Raw genomic sequence first — 17700 nt, 5'->3', positions numbered from 1 at the left:
CCAAGGCAAGTTTTCCATTAGTACTCATATTACCGGATTGTTTATCTCAAATTACTCCATCTGTTCATGACCAGTTCTTGAAGAAATATCCAAGAACATCATGTTTTGTACAGCATAAAAGGATATCCAAGCAGACTGTCTTCAGACAAACTTTAGACTAAGCAATCTTAGGGTCATGTTGACGATATGATTAAACACGATTTTCAACCTTAGCCTCTGCATTACTAGAAATTTTCATATGATTATGGTTTTTATTTTTCCAAAAGGAGATCAAATGTTAAATCAGAGTAATCCTCAGTTTTATAAATACTGCTAGGTGACCTAACCATGTGATTCGCGTACAGGTACACCGTGTTGGTACCGGGCTGGGCCCCTTTTGTCTTGAGAAATGCTTTAATTCATAATGACACACATTCAGCAACATGCTGGAAACGTTCCTCACAGATTCTGGTCTATATTGACATGACAGCATCACACAGTTGATGCAGATTTGTTGGCTACACATTAACGATGCAGGTCTCACATTCCACCACATCACAAAGGTGCTCTGTTGGACTGAGGTCAGACTCCTGTTTACATCTGACAGGAATGGCCCCCGGTGTGGTCTTCTGCTGCAGTAGCCCATCTGCTTTAAGCTTTAATATGCTGTTCATTCAGAGATGCTCTTCTGCACACCTTGGTTATAATGAGTGGTTATCTGACTTCGTGTTGGCTTCCTATCAGCTTAAAGCAGTCTGGCCATTCTCCTTTGACATCACCAAAAGCAAATGTTTTAAACAAGCTTTAGTAAATCAATGTCAAGATTAATTTTAAGATGATGAAGAAGACCATGTACACTTAAATTTCAGTACTGTGTACAGACATTAGATGAAATGAAGCCTACAGAAAAATATTCCAGGATATAAATTAAGATTTAAAAAACAAGAACAACTGTTTCATCAGGAAAGGAAAACTAATCTTTAAAACGCGCTTTAATCTGATCAGAAACTAAATAAAGTAGCAGACAGTGTTTGTATTAATTCATGGTTTTATTTTATTTTTCAAATTTATTTAAGCAGTAAAAATACTCAGTACAGTGTTCAGTGTCTTAACAGTTAATAGTGTGAGCTACTTAAAGTGCACATGGGAATTAGCAGTAAACTTTGACAGTAAGCTCTACAGAGAGAAATCAACTGGAGTTTCACCATGAAATGCAACAAGTCTGGTATGCTGGCAGGATTACACATTTATCAAAGTTATTTCCAGAAGAAAGATGAAAGGCATGACCAGATATATACAAGATATCCTTTAAACTCACATGAAACAAATGTCTAAATTTATCGATCATCTAAAAACTACAAAGTCTTTCCAAACTGAATCCTTTAGCTGAGAGAGCTAAATATTTCAAAGATTTCAAAGATTTTCTTTCCCTCAAATCATTAATTTTATTGGGTGATGAAATATTTGAAATCTAAAGTGTTCCTCCATACTTTACAGCAAAAGTATTCCAGTTGCATTAACGTAACCAATACATCTATAAAGTGATATTTCTAATGTGGACGAACTGTGAATAAACAGGTCTGATTAAGTGCAGCAAGAATACAGTGATGCCTGCAAAGCTACCTAAGCAGCTTTCTTCATAGCGGTCAAGGACATGAGGATACTTGGCTTCTCTTCTATGACTCGCACAAGTAAATTATCAATGTACTGCTCCAGCTCCGATATCTTATAATCTCTCTCCGAGAGCTGGTTCTCCTGTTTCAAGATCAGAGAGATCAGTTCCTCCCGGGTCAGCTGGGAGTAAGGCCCTTTCATCCCACTGTCATCCACCTGTGGAGCGACAAAGCATGCTTTAAAAGTGCCAGGATATAAGAAACTTAAATTCCATCGGCCTATTTCTTGTTGAAAATCTTAAAAAGGGAGAGAGAGTTAGAAACAAATACCGTTGTTTTGTCCTGAAGTCCACTGGGGATTCCTGTGGATTTGTTTTCATTTTCCCCTTGAACAACTGAGGCACCCTGCTGCTCAAGAGGATTAAGAGGTCTTACCGGCTGAAGCCTGAAATGATGAAAACAAAAGCATAAAAGACAAACGTAAGCACCTGTTGAATGGGAGTAAAGGAAACCGTATAACCAAGTACACTGCGCAGTAATCCATTCAACAATTAAACTGAACATAATACCCAATAATAAAACTCAGTTCACCCATATCAAGCTTACTATACTGTACAGAATACATTGAACATTTGTGTAAGTGAAAGCTAATAAGATTGAATGTTGCAAATTACACAAATGAAACGTGCGTACAGATAAAAATATAAATATAGTAACATTTGACCTATAAAAGTTATTCTTTAGCAACCAAACCATCTCACCTGCGTGAAGGTGTAGGGGCCCCGTCTTTCTTCACATCTGTCTCCACTATATTCTGGACTTTAAGGGACTGGGACTCTTGGAGTGGACTCACTGGGACACGCCCAGGACTTGTGGACTCATAATACGGGTCGCATGCTTGGAGTGCATCGTTATCGGGCGCAGCTGCACTTCGATCACCTGTAGCATGGCTTCTTTCTGTGCCCGGGTTCGTTAAAGTGTTCGAGCTGATGTCATTCTTTGCAGGAGGTGGGGGAGCGTGGGCCGTCTTTGAGGATTTGATTTTTGGTTGAGAGGCAGCATCTTTATCTGCACTTTCTGACACAGCTGCAGGCCAGTGTATTGAACCAGTATTACTAGAGACTGCTGTGTCATCTTGAGCTGTGAGCTCACTTTCATCTTCATCATCCTCAAAAGGATTTAAGCCACAAACAACTTTAACTTGTTTGGTCTCTGCGCCGCCTAGATTAGAGCTCGTTTTTGGTTCTGATGACTGCTTTTCTCCCACAGGAGGAGGTACGGACGGCGCAGGACGTTTGCTGTGTTTGGCTTCGTTTGTTGTTCCATTAGCGTTATTGCTTTGCGTCAGGCTCTGGGAGTTCTTTGAATCTGTGGGAGACCTACACAGCGGAGCGATCATTTGCACCGAGCGCTGTGGGGGAACACTGACAGTTTTGACATCTTTGTCTTTGCTTTGCTTGTTAATTTGTGCCAGATGTCGTGCCGGCACATCCTGCTCCCCGTGAGGCTGCTTGCCAGCTTGACTCCTTACTGGCGGCTGAGGAGCTGCTCGCTTCTCCCGTTGAGTACTAATCAGGTCCTTTTCATCCACAGAACCGGTCTTACTTCTCACCGATGACACGGCAGAGTGACACCTGGAAATGAGACAGACTATATAACATTTGGGCATACGTCAGCATTTAATTACAGGAATTCAACTGAGGGTTGGTAGGCGTGGGGGGGCTAAACACACTAATGATGCAAGTAATATAGATTGATATAATAGGACTTTATTTTTCACAATATTAAAGATACCTTGTCCCAAATTCTCTTGCAATGTTATAGGACAACCAAAAGAAAGTGAAAAGGTAACATAAGATATTGAGATACTACTATAAAAGGAAATGTATTTTAATGTGCTGAGCACATCTGAAATTTCTTTCCATCTACTTCTTCTGTCAAACTGACTTCTTCACAAAGTTTCTAGTATTTTTCACTTCACATAATGAGGTAAAACTATGCAGTGAGCTCAATCTTTCAGCCCAGTCTGCAAAATTATATAAACTGTAACGCACACATAGCTGTGCAACAGTCACATGTGTCACTTATGTTCCCATTACTCTGCCTCCTGACATCTGACCCATGTTCACACACACACACACACACACACACACACACACACACACACACACACACACACACACACACACACACACACACACACACACTTTATATAGCCTCTTAACTGCACTACTGTATAGTTCTGTGTAAATAATCATACAATAACTTTTAATTCTACAACTGTTTACAACTTGCATAGTTCCCATTTCTGTATAGCTGTATATCTCATATTTCTGTATAGTTTTTTTTTCATATTTATATCCTGTTCATAGCTTTTACTCACTACAGCCTGTACATACTTATAGTTATAGCATATTCATAACATATTACATACCGTAATAGACCCATTCTGTAATATACTTACATATCTATATTATTGCTAATATATATTGTAATATAGCTATATCATGGCTAAAGCACTTCTGGATGGATGCAAACTGCATTTCGTTGCCCTGTACCTGTGACATGTGCAATGACAATAAAGTTGAATTCTATTCTATTCTATTAAATAGAGAAGTACTGAGAAGAACTGCTGCTGACCTGTGACTGAGCAAAAGCACATAAGGTAACTTCAGATAACACATTCCCTGCATGTACATCATCGTTGTGTTGTTTTTAATCAACCATTATAATTCAGCTTCACTACCTCCTTTTCTCTTCTGCTCCTGATGCTGTCCTGTTCTGCTTTTAAGCCTGGTCAACCGTGCACATTATGTAATGCTTAACAATGTCAGGCGGTCTAACACTTTAGTTGAGGAAAGGTCTACAGAAGTTCAATGTGACTACCTTGGGGTGATCACAAAGCCTTTTAAGCGTTACCAGCACAGGGCAGTTTCTCTTAAAAGGAAAAGCATTTTAACGTCTGAATTAATTTGCACAAACTTTTTTTGTCAAAGTGTTAATATTCCCGGAGGACACTACAAAGATTTCAATTTTCCTTTGACATTTCCTCCAGCCTTGCCTGAAACCTGTGGTTCTAATTGGTTTTACAACAGCTTTGGAAGGACTTTAATCCACCACTTTGAAAAGGAAAAAAAATAAATAAATGAATGAATGAATTGGAAAGAGTGACCTGAATCGCTAAAATCAGGTTTGATTTGCCAACTTTTTACATTCGTGACCAGAAAAAAAAACCCAAACAAACAAAAAAAAAAATTCCATTGTCTTTATCCACAATTGTACTTGGTACTGAGTGCTATGGAGAAAATGCTAAACAAAGACTGAGAACCTTAAAATTCCATCCACCTTGAGCTGTTGTCTGGTTGTTTTAAAATTACATTAACAAAATTGTTTAAATGCACTGTAAATAAACTCCCTCTGTAAAGTCAGAGGTTCTCGAGAGCTAAGGAGGTTGTATGTATATATGTATGAATGAATTCAAGTATTTCAAGGTAAGGCTATTAAATCACACTTTTACTGCAGTGCTTGTGATTGACGTAGCGTATAGCTTTAACTAACCGTTGCTGAACCGTTGGCTCTTCAGCTGTGCTGCTGTCGAGGGACTCTGGAATCTCCTCAAAGGGGTTGGAAGAGAAGGTTTCATCAAAAGGATTAGTGGAAGTGACTGCAGGACTGCTCACTTTGGGTTTCTTCCCTGCAGCCCTAACTTCATCTGTTGTTTTGTTTCCCCTCTTCTCTTGCTCTTCTGCATTCCTCAACTTCTCCAGCTTCCTTGCATCTTCTTCCTTCTTCTCTCTCCTAATCCTCTCCTCTTCCTCAATCCTCCACTTTTCTTGTTCCTGCAGTCTTCTCTCTTCCTCCAGCCTCTCCATTTCTTCCTTTTCCTTTCTAGCCCTCTCTTCTTCCTCTTTTCTCCTTTCCATCTCTTCCTCCATCCTAACCCTTTCCTCTTCTTTCCTTCTAATTCTTTCCTCTTCCTCAAGTCTTCTTTGTTCTTCTTGTTGCATTTTTTCCTCTAACAGTCTTTCATATTCTTCTCTTTGCTTCCTAGCCCTCTCCTCATCCTCCTGTCTCTTCTCCTCCTCTTTCCTAAGTCTTTCCTCTTCAGCTCTTTGATTTTCTTGTTCTTCTAGTCTCCTTTTTTCCTCTTTTTCCATCCTGATCCTTTCTTGCCGTCTAATTTTCTCCTCTGCCTCAATCAGTTTCCTCTCCTCCTCTAATCTCTCATGTTCTTCCCTTTCTTTCTTAGTCCGTTCCTCCTCTTCTTGCCTTTTCTTCTCTTCCTCTTTCCTAACCCTCTCTTCTTCCTCCCTTCGCTTCCTTTCCTGCTCCAACTGTATCCTTTTTTTCTTTTGCTCTTCTTCTAGTTTTCTCAGCAACTCCTCCTCCTCTTTTTGTCTCCTCTCTTCCTCTTTCTCCTCGTTTTCCTTTCTAATCCTCTCTTCTTCCTCAGCTATTTTTGCCTCTTCTAGCCTTCTCCTCTCTTCTTGTGCCCTCTCCTCTTCCTCAAGTCTCTTTTCCTCTGCCAGTTTTTGCTCTTCTTGCCTTCTCTTTTCCTCCATCTTAACCCTCTCCTCCTCTTCTAGTCTTTTCTTCTCTTCCTCAATTCTAAACCTTTCCTCTTCATCTCTTTGCTTTCTTCTTTCCTCCTCAAGTTTCCTTCTCTCTACTTCCTTCAGTCTCTTTTCCTCAGCTATTTTTGCCTCTTCTTCTTGCCTTCTCCTCTCTTCCTGTGCCCTCATCTCTTCCTCCAGTCTCTTTTCCTCTGCCAGTTTTTGCTCTTCTTGCCTTCTCTCTTCCATCTTAACCCTCTCCTCTTCTTCTAACCTCTTCTTCTCTGCCTCAATTCTAATCCTTTCCTCTTCGTCTCTTTTCTTCTTTTCTTCCTCCTCTATTTTCCTTCTCTCTAGGACTTGTAGTCTCTTTTCCTCTGCCAATCTTTCACGCTCTTCTTCCATCCTAACCCTTTCCTCTTGCTCTTGTCTTCTCTTTTCTTCCTCACTTCTAATATTTTCCTCTTCTTTACTCCTTGTCTCCTCTTCCTCTTGTTTTTCTCTGTCCTCAGCTAAACTTTCAAGCCTCTCTTGTTGCCTCTTAACCTTCTCTTCTTTCGTCTCCTCCTCTATTATAGTCCTTTCTAAATCACTCACATTCGCTTTAACGTTTTCAACTTCAGGAGTGTCTTCCTCCTCCTTCTCATCCTCTTCCCAAGGTGAACACTGCCTCGCTGCCTTTTGTTGCTCAGGTGGTGGAGAGTTTTCAGGGACATCCTCCATTGATCCATGACCTGAACTGGCCAGACTGAAGTTTGAGCTGATGCGAGAAGTCCGAGATGGCGGCTCCTCACAGTATACGTGACTGCCATTGATGCATAAATTACTCTGTTCTACAGAAACCTGTTTTTCACGACCAGATGATGAATCCTTGCTGCCTGAGCTGCCTGAGCGTTTATGTATCATGAACTTGAACTTCTTTTTACCTGAAAAGAAGATGAGAGCGTTAACACAACAGAATGAAAGAGGAAAGCATTAATGGTGAAAAAGTACATTCCTGACCCTCTGAGGAATCGACATTCAGACCAGATGATTGGCTGCCGGTGAGCGTGGAGTTCTTCCCAGGCAGAACAGACATAGACTGAGACATGCTCTTCTGCAAGTTGGACTTTGGAGAAAACAAAGACTTAATCTTGTGTTTCTTATGTTTTCCATCCTTGTCCGTCGCCGCTTCACCATCCCCGTTGCCCTCCTCCTCGCTGTCCGTCAGGACCTGACTGAAGGACGGCGCCACGCTGGTCACAGAATCTGACTCCTTTTTCTTGCCACGAACTTTGTCCTTGAACTTGCCCAGACGAGACCGAGATTTGCCAGCAGCAGAAAGGTCGAACATGCTGGCAGTCATGTTGTTTCTCATGAACTGGATATCCAGAAGCACCTCTCCTCTGTCTTTGTCTGGCTTACCAGTCTTATCAAGAAGTTTAAACCATCTGTTGAAGAGACGCAAATTATTAGCCTTTTGTACTTATTTACACATCCACTGTATAAAAGTGCAAATCAAATATCTAGAAATGTGGTCGTTTTAGAGGTGTTTTTTATCCCGACTAAACCAGAAGTGGGGTGCAATCACAAAATCAAGCTACTTGTGACCAAAATCTATCACTCAATCTATAAGTCAAGTGAGGCCTGTCTGAAGGTCCAAACTGAATGTCTCTGTAATGATCATAAAGATCAAATGCACCACAAACCCCTTGTAACAAAAGAAATTAATACTGATCACGATCTTCTAAATGATTTAAACAAATGAGTCACCAAGACTTGGACTCATTTATAGTAATGTGAATGTCTAGTCCTGCTCATTTTTCCTCTTTGCAGAAATCATGACCCATCTCACTGCAAATGGAAAGTGGCAGCGTGAATGTTTTTGGAAAGTCTGTGATGATCTAAGCTCAACCAGCGAACTGACCATAAAGGAAAATCTTAAAAATATAAATTCTGTCAAGTCTACAGCAGCCCTGCAGAATTTATGAAAGCTTGTACTGTGTGTACCCTCAGCAGTTGACAACCTTTATTAAATCCTGTTCCCTTGTTGCTTGTCTCACATGATCAAATCTTCAGAGCATGGTAGGTGTACGGTGCTGATGTTCACTGTCAAAATGTTTTATGCCAGTTTTCCTAAATAATGCATCCAACCCTGCAGGGAGTTAACAAGCCAACTGCCCCTTTGAAAGAGAAAGCTTTCATCCGAGATTTAGTCGGATTCTTGCGAAACTTAGCCTGCCAGGTTCAAGGGAATTTATTCTGTTATTAGCCCCCTCTACCCCCCCCTCATCCTTTAAATATACAACACATGCACACCAAAGAGAATTTTGATACAGCACCACATTTTGATACAGCTGGATAATAACAACACACCAAGATGACAATAAAAGTAACCAATTATAAATGCTGGTTACACCCTAAAAATTCATTCATAAAATTAAAGTCTCATGTTTAAAATGCTGAAAAATCCTAAACAGACATCCTAAAAATGCCAAGCAAGAACAGACAGGGCCAACTTTCCAGTGTTTCTGCACCTTCGCCATCCAGTACTGACAGAAGGGTCTCAGAACAGGCAGAAGAAATCTAACACAATAGGAAAAAGGAAAAAAAAAAAAAAAAAAAAAAAGTCAGTCAGCATAAAAAGTGCCCATCAGGCAAAAATCTGAGAGGTCAGCTCACCACTGAGCAAACAAGTCCCACTGAAGTCTGGATTCCTAGGGAAATGAGGAAATGAGGACGAGGCCATGCATTTGTTGTTGTGCTGCAGGCTTCTGTCTCTTTCTCTGCATTACACATTATTGTCCAAAGATGCTTTGTGCATGCACGCGTTTGTGTGCCATAAATAGACTTTTCCCTCCAACTTCAGCCCTGACAAAACACAGCCCACTGAAATTCCACTTATATATGTGCTAAAAGAACTGAATATAGCGCTTCCTTTGGATGATCCAGAGTTAGATATGGTGAGATTTTAATCATCCTAGGAATGCTTCAGATGTCATGCAAACAAATTAAAAAGCTGGGGAAAACGCCTTTTCCTGGAAGTTTTGAAATGGCTTACTGCTGTCAACGCTCCACTGCCTCCTACTTGCTGATGAGTAATGGGATGTGATTTGCAGATTTCAGGCCTTGACATAACTGTGTCATGTGTGGCTTCTTCATGCTTGCCTGATAAATGCCATTCAACAGAACGCGTCTAGATGGGATGGGGACACATCTACAAGTGATATAAAGTTATGAAAAATAATATTTCATTCAATACAAGTAAAAAAACAAAACAAAAATTCCACTTTTTCAGTCATATCATTGCCAGAATAACTTGACTGTCTGTCCCGTTCTTTGTGTGTACTGAGATAAATTAGGATAGTTCATCATCTACATGCAATCTAGTACAAGAAGGTTAATTGTTGGATTAAAACTGATTAACTATTTATTCTTAATTTTATGAATTTAAAATGCACATACAGCAGTCAATCAGCAATTTAATGTAAACATGGTCAGACTGAACTGCTGAAGTACAAAGACGAAATATGATAAGTGAATTTGAATGTTGCATACTGTAGTTTCTGTTGCCATTATATTTCAGAAATTGCTGGTAATTGCCAAAAACAACCATCTCTAGGGTTTACAGAAGAAAAAGAAAATATCCAGTGGTCAGCAGTTCTCTAAATGCAAAAAACACCTTTTTAGTCAGAGGAGGGGGCAGAATGCAGACAAAGTAACACAAATGACTTAAAACCATGGAGGCATGCAGAAGAGCACCACACCAGGCTCCACTTCTGTCAGCCAAGAACAGAAAACTGAAGGTACATTTTCTAATGTCTGACCAAAATTAAACAATAGTCATTATTCTCCTTCAACAGTCTCATATTTAGATGATCAGAGTTGTGCACAACCAACATGAGAGCATGGATCCATCATTCTTCGTACACATCCAGCAAAATCTCTGAGAAATGTTTGTTGAATCTATGCTACAAAGAATTAAGTCCATTCTGATGGCAAAAGAGGGCTCTCACCCAGTACTAGCAAGGTGACACTGAGGTGTCCAGTGACAGCACAGACTAATGACAATGACCCATTTGTAGTCTAAGGAGCTCATCATTTGTACTTCAAACCTCTCGGGCCCTACTAAACAGATGAAGAGATTTCTTCCAAAAGATATCTATTTGGCATTTCTGGTGTTAAAGTCTGCTGTCTAGCATGTGGATCAGCAGTCAGTTAGGCCTTCTGGATAGCTACAGTCTCGCCCTTGGAGAAACCACTCCACTCAGGATTTAAATATTCAGAATATGCAGCATTAAACTCACCAGAACCCCTCACTGTAAGTTGACAATTTGTCAAACCTCTTTATACCAAATGTAAAATCTTTATAATTATATTAAATGTACACAATAACAGCCATACACACACACACACATACACACATACACACATACATACATAACATACTTATATAAAAACAAATAGACAAAAACACATGCAGATGAGTACTTTGACAGTACAAAATAGTACTGCATTGCAACACAGTTGCATCCCACATGAACAAGAAAAAAAAAAAAAAGAGCAGACGTAGTAAGTCACTTCAGTTAAATGAGAAGGGAAGTTGCAAAAATGTTTGGGCGTTAGCTAGCTGAATGTAGTAAGTGCTGTGCAGGAGTTACAGCTGCTTTGATGGCTTTCATACAAGACATCCTGGGTGATGATGAGGCCATTTGACTAATCTCACACCTCTGTAAGTAGCAGAAAGATTGCAGCTCTGCTGGACAGGCAGAGCCAGGGGAGGATAATGCATGACTCAACATTTTGTAAAGCTATTTTACTTTGTGTGCACACACGCACACACACACACTTCCTTGTGAACTACTGATAAGACAATGCCCTGTCTTCTTATCACAGAACCCAGCTGTGAGTGGGAGAAGAGCTGAGTGAGTTAAACAGCTCAACAGTGATAATGTTCAAGGCTTATTGGTATCCACGAGTCAGAGAAACAAAATGAAGGCCAGTGCAAAGAAAAGAAACTCACTTTCCCATTGTTTTGCCAAAACAGAGACTGAAATTGGTACCTTTTAAAACTGAAAATCTGTATAACATATGCTAGATCACACAGTGACTTGAAAAAGGAAGAAGTCAGAAATGATGAACAGAAGTTATACTTGAGATCTGTCCTCACTAGATTAGCTCATTACACCGTTTCATGACAAGTGTATAATTATTCCTTTAATCATGTTTCACATCAAAGTCTTCATAATATTTTGCTCTCAGACTGCTGGCTTACTTGTGGTTCCTGGAGTTTCTACAAGTTTAATGGGAATCATTGCCTTCAGCTATCAGGCCTCTACTATGGAACTAGATCCCAGTTAGGCTTTTGGAGACACACAGTCTCCACTTTTAAGATTAGGCTTAAGACCTTTTTTTGATATAGTTGACAGTCAGGTGTGTATCAGCCGACCCTGAACCATCATTTATTTATAGTGCTATAGGCTCAAATGGCTCAGGGACTTCCCCTTTATACACTGAACAGTTCACACAGTTTGTATTTCCACCACTTCCCATCGCCCTCCAACCAGTCAGATCAGATGTTTGTCCCTCCCCGACCTGGTGCTATATTAATAAAACTGAATTAAGTTGGCTGCTTGATAGCACCTTTAATTTAACGCTTCTCGCTAACACGGCTGCTGTAATGCCCTTGTACAACTCCATGTGTAAAACTGGGTTGTATAAAAATGTTTAGTCTCTGTCATGCAAATACCCCATATATTTGTGTAACTGTAGCACAAATGAGACATTGCACAAATTGAAACTCCTTTTTAATAGGTTTTAAAAAAAAAAAAAAAAAAAAAAAACCTAGATGACTTAGCATGATTGTGCATAAAAAGCACAACCCAGAGAGCCTCTTCCAGAAGTAAAATAAATAAATAAAAGTATGAATAACATTTAGAAATTTACAATGGAAAAGACATTTGGAATCTAGCAAAGAAAAAAAAAAAAAAAAAAAAAAAAAGGGGGGGGGGGGAGCTAAATCGATATTGAACTGTCCTGATCTCCCGGCCCTCAGGTGGCACAGCATTAAAAACAGACTATGCTCTGTAGTGGAAATCAATGAAAGCCAATGAAGAACACTGTTGGTCCTCAAATTCAAGTCATAACCCTACAAAAGGACAGGAGAGGGAAGAAAAAAAAAAAAGCCACAAGATGGAAGAAAAGCACTGTTGCTCAAAGTCTTTTTAAGACTGATTGAGGAAAAGTGGAAAACAGTCCTGTGGACTGGCAAGCAAAACATTCAAAATTCTTTTAAAAATTGGTTCTTCCTGTAGGCTACACTCTGAAAAAAAGACTATGAGGGAATATCTGGCTGGTTATTGACACTTGTTATTAGTTGAAAAGTGAGAATACATACATCTAAGAGGAAATGCATTTCCTCTTAGATATTCCACAATCAACTGTAGGCTGTAATATTGCAAAATGGAAGTGTTTAGGAACCACAGCACTTGACCACAAAAAGGCACACCACATAAAATGTTACAGAGCAGGTCGCAAAGTGCAAATAGTGCATCAAAGTCCAAAACACTGATGATTGAATAAGTTAGAACCTCCTCTGGTATTAACATCAGCATAAACACTGTGTGCAAGAGCTTCATGGCGTGGGTTTCCATGGATAAGTAGCTCCTGTAGGTATAATGTATAGATGGTGTAATATGTGTGTCCACACAGTATATATTTAGGATATTGGACCATACTGTGTATGTTTCGGAGCAACATGCTGGTCCACCCAGGTCATGCTTTTTAAAGGGAAAGCCTGGCATACAGGACTGTGCAACCCCTCATCTCTTTATATTTTTTCTTGGAAAACTGGAAAGGGTGAAGTTATTTACTGAAACATGGGCAAACATACATGGAAAACAGGATATGAGGTAAAATCATTGAAATGAGCTTGAAAGTCAGTATTTGGCATGACCACCTTTATTTATTTATTTATTTTTTCAACACAGGATAAACTCTGTGACAAGCTTTCTTGTAATTTCTTTAAGTAGTCTTCAGGAATAGTTCTCCGGGCTTCTTGAAGGACATTTAAAGCATCTTTGGATGTTGGCTGCCTTTTGCTCTGTTCTCTGTCAAGATGATCCCCACACCCTCCTCCCCTGCCCCCTCTCCCTTCCCAGTTTCTTAAAAACATGACTTTCAGATACTGTTCATCTGCTGCAGATAGTTATGCTAGTTAGGCTAACGTTTAGCAAAGAAAGAGAAATTGCTCAGATCTGGACTGAAGTGAAAGTGATTGAAAAAGCAGCCACTGTCCACAGAAAACCTTTGAAATGGAAAACGATCGCACAGGACCACACTCAGATATTAGAAGAAAGTTTGGCTCCTTGGAAGCAAAACATAAAGAAATGAGGGGTGGTTCAAAACTTTTGCACATTACTACATTTCAGCAAGAAACTGCCAATTCAAATCATCCAGATATTAAACATTACGGTTCATAGCAAACAAGCCTGGATGCCTGCAGTCCAGACTTGTTGCCAACTGAAAATATGTGGGACATTATGGAACAAAAATGTGACAGAGGAGCTCGAAAAATGCTGAACAGAAGTCCTACATCACGCCTGAAAGGCTATTCTGCATAAATAACTATATATTAGTGTCCTCAGTCTTCAAATACCCAATACTGCCAAAAGAAGAGATGATCTATCGCAGAAGTAAACATGCCCCTACCTGACTTGGAACTTTCTGCTAGCTTCAAATTAAAAATATTGAAGACATGTCTAAGTTTCAACATTTGCTGTGTGCTCTTTGTACGGCTTTCAGTAAACTAAATGATTTCAGTGATTTGAAAATAATTAAAATAATTTAACTTTGCAGATTTTCCCCAACTTTTCTGGAGACAGGGTTGCAGCCCATAAATTTTATATAACAAAACTCACGAGTCTGTTTATACAATGAGTGGGTTTTTATTTTAATGTGCATGTAATTAAAAGTGTCTTTTTATTGGTGTGACAGACATTTTTTAATAAGTGAAATTAAAAAGAAAATGTCCATGACAGCTGGGAAAACCATACTACGGGAAGACCACAAGCACACCAGAGCAGCTACCACTGCACCTCATAGTGGGATTGTTTTTTTGTTTTTGTTTTTTTTAAATAATCAGTTTTGTTTGCTAAAAATGGAAGATTTCCTTGTTAATTATTAACAAACAAACAAACACAGCTGCACAAACTATAGTTCCTCATAATAAAATACCAATGTCTATTGCAAGCAACAAGCAAAAAGTGCTAAACATGGTCGAATTCTTGATTTCCAGAGTTCACAAACACATCGTGCACATTTAACAGTAGCACTGTTGTGCTAGCAGCATGACACATGTAACCCTGCTTGTGTGATAAAGCTTGGTACTACCACAGTGGTCTTACTCAGACAAACTGACCTTGCATGACCATTGCTGTTGCCATCACTGTTTGTTTTTCCTTGATAAGGTGTTCAGGAATGTAAGGCAGCAGCCAGAATGAAACCTCGGAGGCAACGTGCATTCGCAGAGCTCACATAAAAATCAACAGAGATCGAACTTAGTGTTTACACAGCACCAGCTTCTGACTTCACACATAATAAAAATATTGCAGAAATGCAGATTTCTGCAGTTTTGCTTGAGGAAAACTTAAATATTAAATCAGCCATGATCAGAAAGTGCAACCTGCAGGCAGGTGGAGTTCACATTAGCATACTCGAGCATCCTCTTTCCAGAGCATAATAGAGCTGGGCACTAGCCAAACAGGCAGAGCGGTATAAAAAATTAGTTGTGACCAAATGCCTTTCAGTCACAGCTCATTTCAGACAAAAAACACAATGCCAGAGTATGGCTAGAGCTCTTTGCTTCTTCATGGCGGAGGAAATATGAAAATTAATGAATCACAACATCAAATCCAGCCTTCTTGTTGATGCAGTTATCCAAAGACCTTTAACAAAGCGGAACCAAAAAAAAAACCCCAAATAAAACAAAACAACAACAAGAAAACCTTTCAACAGGTAGGAGAACAAGGAAGTGTGTGTGTTTGTGAGTTAAGATAAACAGGCCGGATTGTTGTGTGCTTTTGTATAATACCAGCTACACATCGGGGGGAATAAATCACTCAGGAACAGCTTACAAAGAAAATGTTTTCCATTCTTACAAAGATACAGATGTCTCACTGTGGACCTGGACAGATTTGTCTTGGATAATAAATAAAATTTAACTTCAGCACTAATACACTTAACCTTAACAGAGTAAAGAGGATTTTCTGCTTAAAGGAGCAGATATAAAAGTACCAGCAAGGCCAGTAAAACATGTTCACTTACATTATTACTGCACACTAATAGATGGGTGTGGATGTTTTCACATAGTTAATTATATTTAGCAGTTTCGTTAAATTAAACATTTAAGTTTTTAGTTTTCTGAAACAAAGAAAAAATTGAACAGAAGCTTGGGTTTTCTTGATGCAATTTCCCTCTTGTTGACACCTTCAGTCAATGAAAGTAAATCTTCTAGCTCACTTCATTTGCCTGGGTAAATAATGCTGCTTGGCATTCTTAAAGGCTGCTTTAGTGGGAACAAATCCCTTAAGCTCTACTGGAGCAAGTAGGCGGCACTCTTAAGTCGAACCCACCAGAGCAGGTCTGGGCACTGATGCATAAACAGTGCACAGCGTGCATCCTCCAATAGCTCACATCACAACAACTTTAAGGAAAAAAAAAAAAAAAGTCCAAATATAACAGATAAATATTGGAGTCATGCCCAGTGAGGCTTGCAAACACATAAAAACACTCATAGGGCAACCATTAGCCAGTTTTCACAAATTATACCACGTTTATTGATTCTGACCATACTGGTTATTTAATGGGGTGTTATGAAGATCGAGAAACTACAGCATGACTGACAGAAGGAGCTACCGAGGGTTCCCTCCCCTCGTGTCACAGATGAAAATCAGAGGTGCTTATTCACTTGGCCTCCCGTAATGTCCCCATTTACATGCAAGTAGAAACCAACAAATCCTCATTTGATTTCTTTTGACGTGTCCGTCTTTAGAGAGGTCAAGGAGGCTGGCTGCATAGCAAGAGTGATTGATCAGAGAAACTCCAAGGGGACGGTTTTGCAGGCAAAGCGATGCTTCCTTTGAAGTAAGTTTAATGTGATCTGGTATTTGTCAAAAAGGGATTGCCCATATTTAAAATGCTATAAATAATTTTTTGGCCTATAATATGTCATATGAATCCCTCATGAATTATATCAAGTCATCTTGAGTCACAAACAACATTCCTATCACAAGGTAGAAGCCCCAATCTGTTTTTGGCAAAGTGACTTCTATATAGCTTTTATTTATCCATTTAAAAAGTATTTTAAAAAGTCTTTTTAAGAGTAATCAGGCCAAGAGGATAGCAGAAATTGCAACAAATATAACAATAGGTCTCTAAAGATATTTTAGATGGCCAGAAAGAACTGCAATGGTAAGCCCCCACCCATTTTAATAAATGTTATCATCGGCAACTGCATGACAGAGTTATATGAAATCATCGATAATTATAGTTCTGTTTCCCCCTGCTACTGTGAAATGAGTCACTCTGTGTAGTTTTGTTTTATTTTTAGTACTGTGACTACATTTTGAATACTTTTTTCCTTTTAAATACGTCAGATAACACCGACTTCGGGGCTGTATTCGAAAACTTACTCGGTTTTGTTGCGTGTTTTGTCCTCACTGAGCTGTGACAGATTAATGACCGCCTGTCCCAGCAGTTTGTCCGGGCCCACCAGAGCCCGGTGAAGGACGTGGACGTGCAGCGTGCTGCCTCCTCCTCCCTGGTTCAGCTGCGGGAGGTCGAAAGAGGCCTCCTCCTTCCACACCGGAGCCACGCATTTCTCCACCACTGAAGTCTGGTACTTCTCTTTGCCCACTTGTATGACCGCGTACGCATCGTTGGTGCCACTTTTCCCCTTTATCCTAAGGCTCCTGGCTTGGAGTACCGTTACCTGGACGCTTGTGGGACACCACTGCTGATCCGTCAAGGACATGCTGACACGGCTCAGAGTCGTTAAAAATGTAATCCTCCAAAACGAAACACAGTGGTGGCTACCATCGGCTCACCAAGAGACCGCACAGAAGCGAGGGAAAGTTTTTTTTTCCTCCTGAGGCTCGCTGAACTTCAGGAACCAGCTGATTGGGCGTGGTTACACGGAGAAAGGGGCCTTGGTTGTATAAAGCACGCCCTCAGATTAACAGGTTACACGTTTTCTCCAACGAAACTCGCGACGCAGCAATCAATTAGATGACAGAGAACACCTGATGCTTGTTTGTACCTGTCAGACGGCATCAGCGTCATCGCATACTGAATGAGCCCAAATAACACCAGGACTGAATGTAAAAGATTTTATTATTCCTCGATGTATTTACGGTGCATGCATTTAAATAATAATCTGGCTCTATATGTTTGTATTTTTAGACTAGCTCCAAATTGTGTCATAATTTAAAACTAAAAAATCCTCCTTCCTTAGCAGCTATGCCACTGATGTCTAAAATCTGATACCTCTGCTCTAATGATTCTGTCACTTGGAGAGG

At 39.8% G+C, this 17700-nt stretch overlaps 1 protein-coding gene across 2 annotated transcripts; it reads right to left on the bottom strand.

The window, feature by feature from the left end:
* Positions 1–1007: 1007 nt before the first annotated feature.
* Positions 1008–17409, bottom strand: rab11fip1b (RAB11 family interacting protein 1 (class I) b). 2 transcript variants are annotated; one of them, XM_040000575.1, is made up of 6 exons: positions 16816–17409; positions 7172–7575; positions 5151–7071; positions 2354–3226; positions 1923–2037; positions 1008–1809 (listed from the first exon to the last, which is right to left on the bottom strand). In XM_040000575.1, exons 1-6 carry the CDS (start codon positions 17154–17156, stop codon positions 1603–1605), a joined length of 3861 nt encoding a protein of 1286 aa, XP_039856509.1. In that variant the 5' UTR covers positions 17157–17409; the 3' UTR covers positions 1008–1602. The 2 variants fall into 2 exon arrangements, with proteins under 2 accessions (XP_039856509.1, XP_039856507.1); XM_040000573.1 differs by having other exon boundaries at positions 7148–7575; positions 16816–17350.
* Between the last annotated feature and the right edge of the window lie 291 nt (positions 17410–17700).

The sequence above is a fragment of the Simochromis diagramma genome, unplaced genomic scaffold, assembly GCF_900408965.1.
Source record: "Simochromis diagramma unplaced genomic scaffold, fSimDia1.1 OVJJ01000596.1, whole genome shotgun sequence".
NCBI lineage: Eukaryota > Metazoa > Chordata > Actinopteri > Cichliformes > Cichlidae > Simochromis > Simochromis diagramma.
This window is presented reverse-complemented; position numbering and strand designations above follow the sequence as displayed.

Coding starts and splice junctions, on each gene's coding strand:
- rab11fip1b (XM_040000573.1), bottom strand. CDS start 17,156: ATGTCCTTGACGGATCAGCAGTGGTGTCCCACAAGCGTCCAGGTAACG. Junction 3,227..5,150: donor GAGCCAACGGTTCAGCAACG/GTTAGTTAAAGC, acceptor TCTCATTTCCAG/GTGTCACTCTGCCGTGTCAT. Junction 1,810..1,922: donor GACTTCAGGACAAAACAACG/GTATTTGTTTCT, acceptor GTCGCTCCACAG/GTGGATGACAGTGGGATGAA.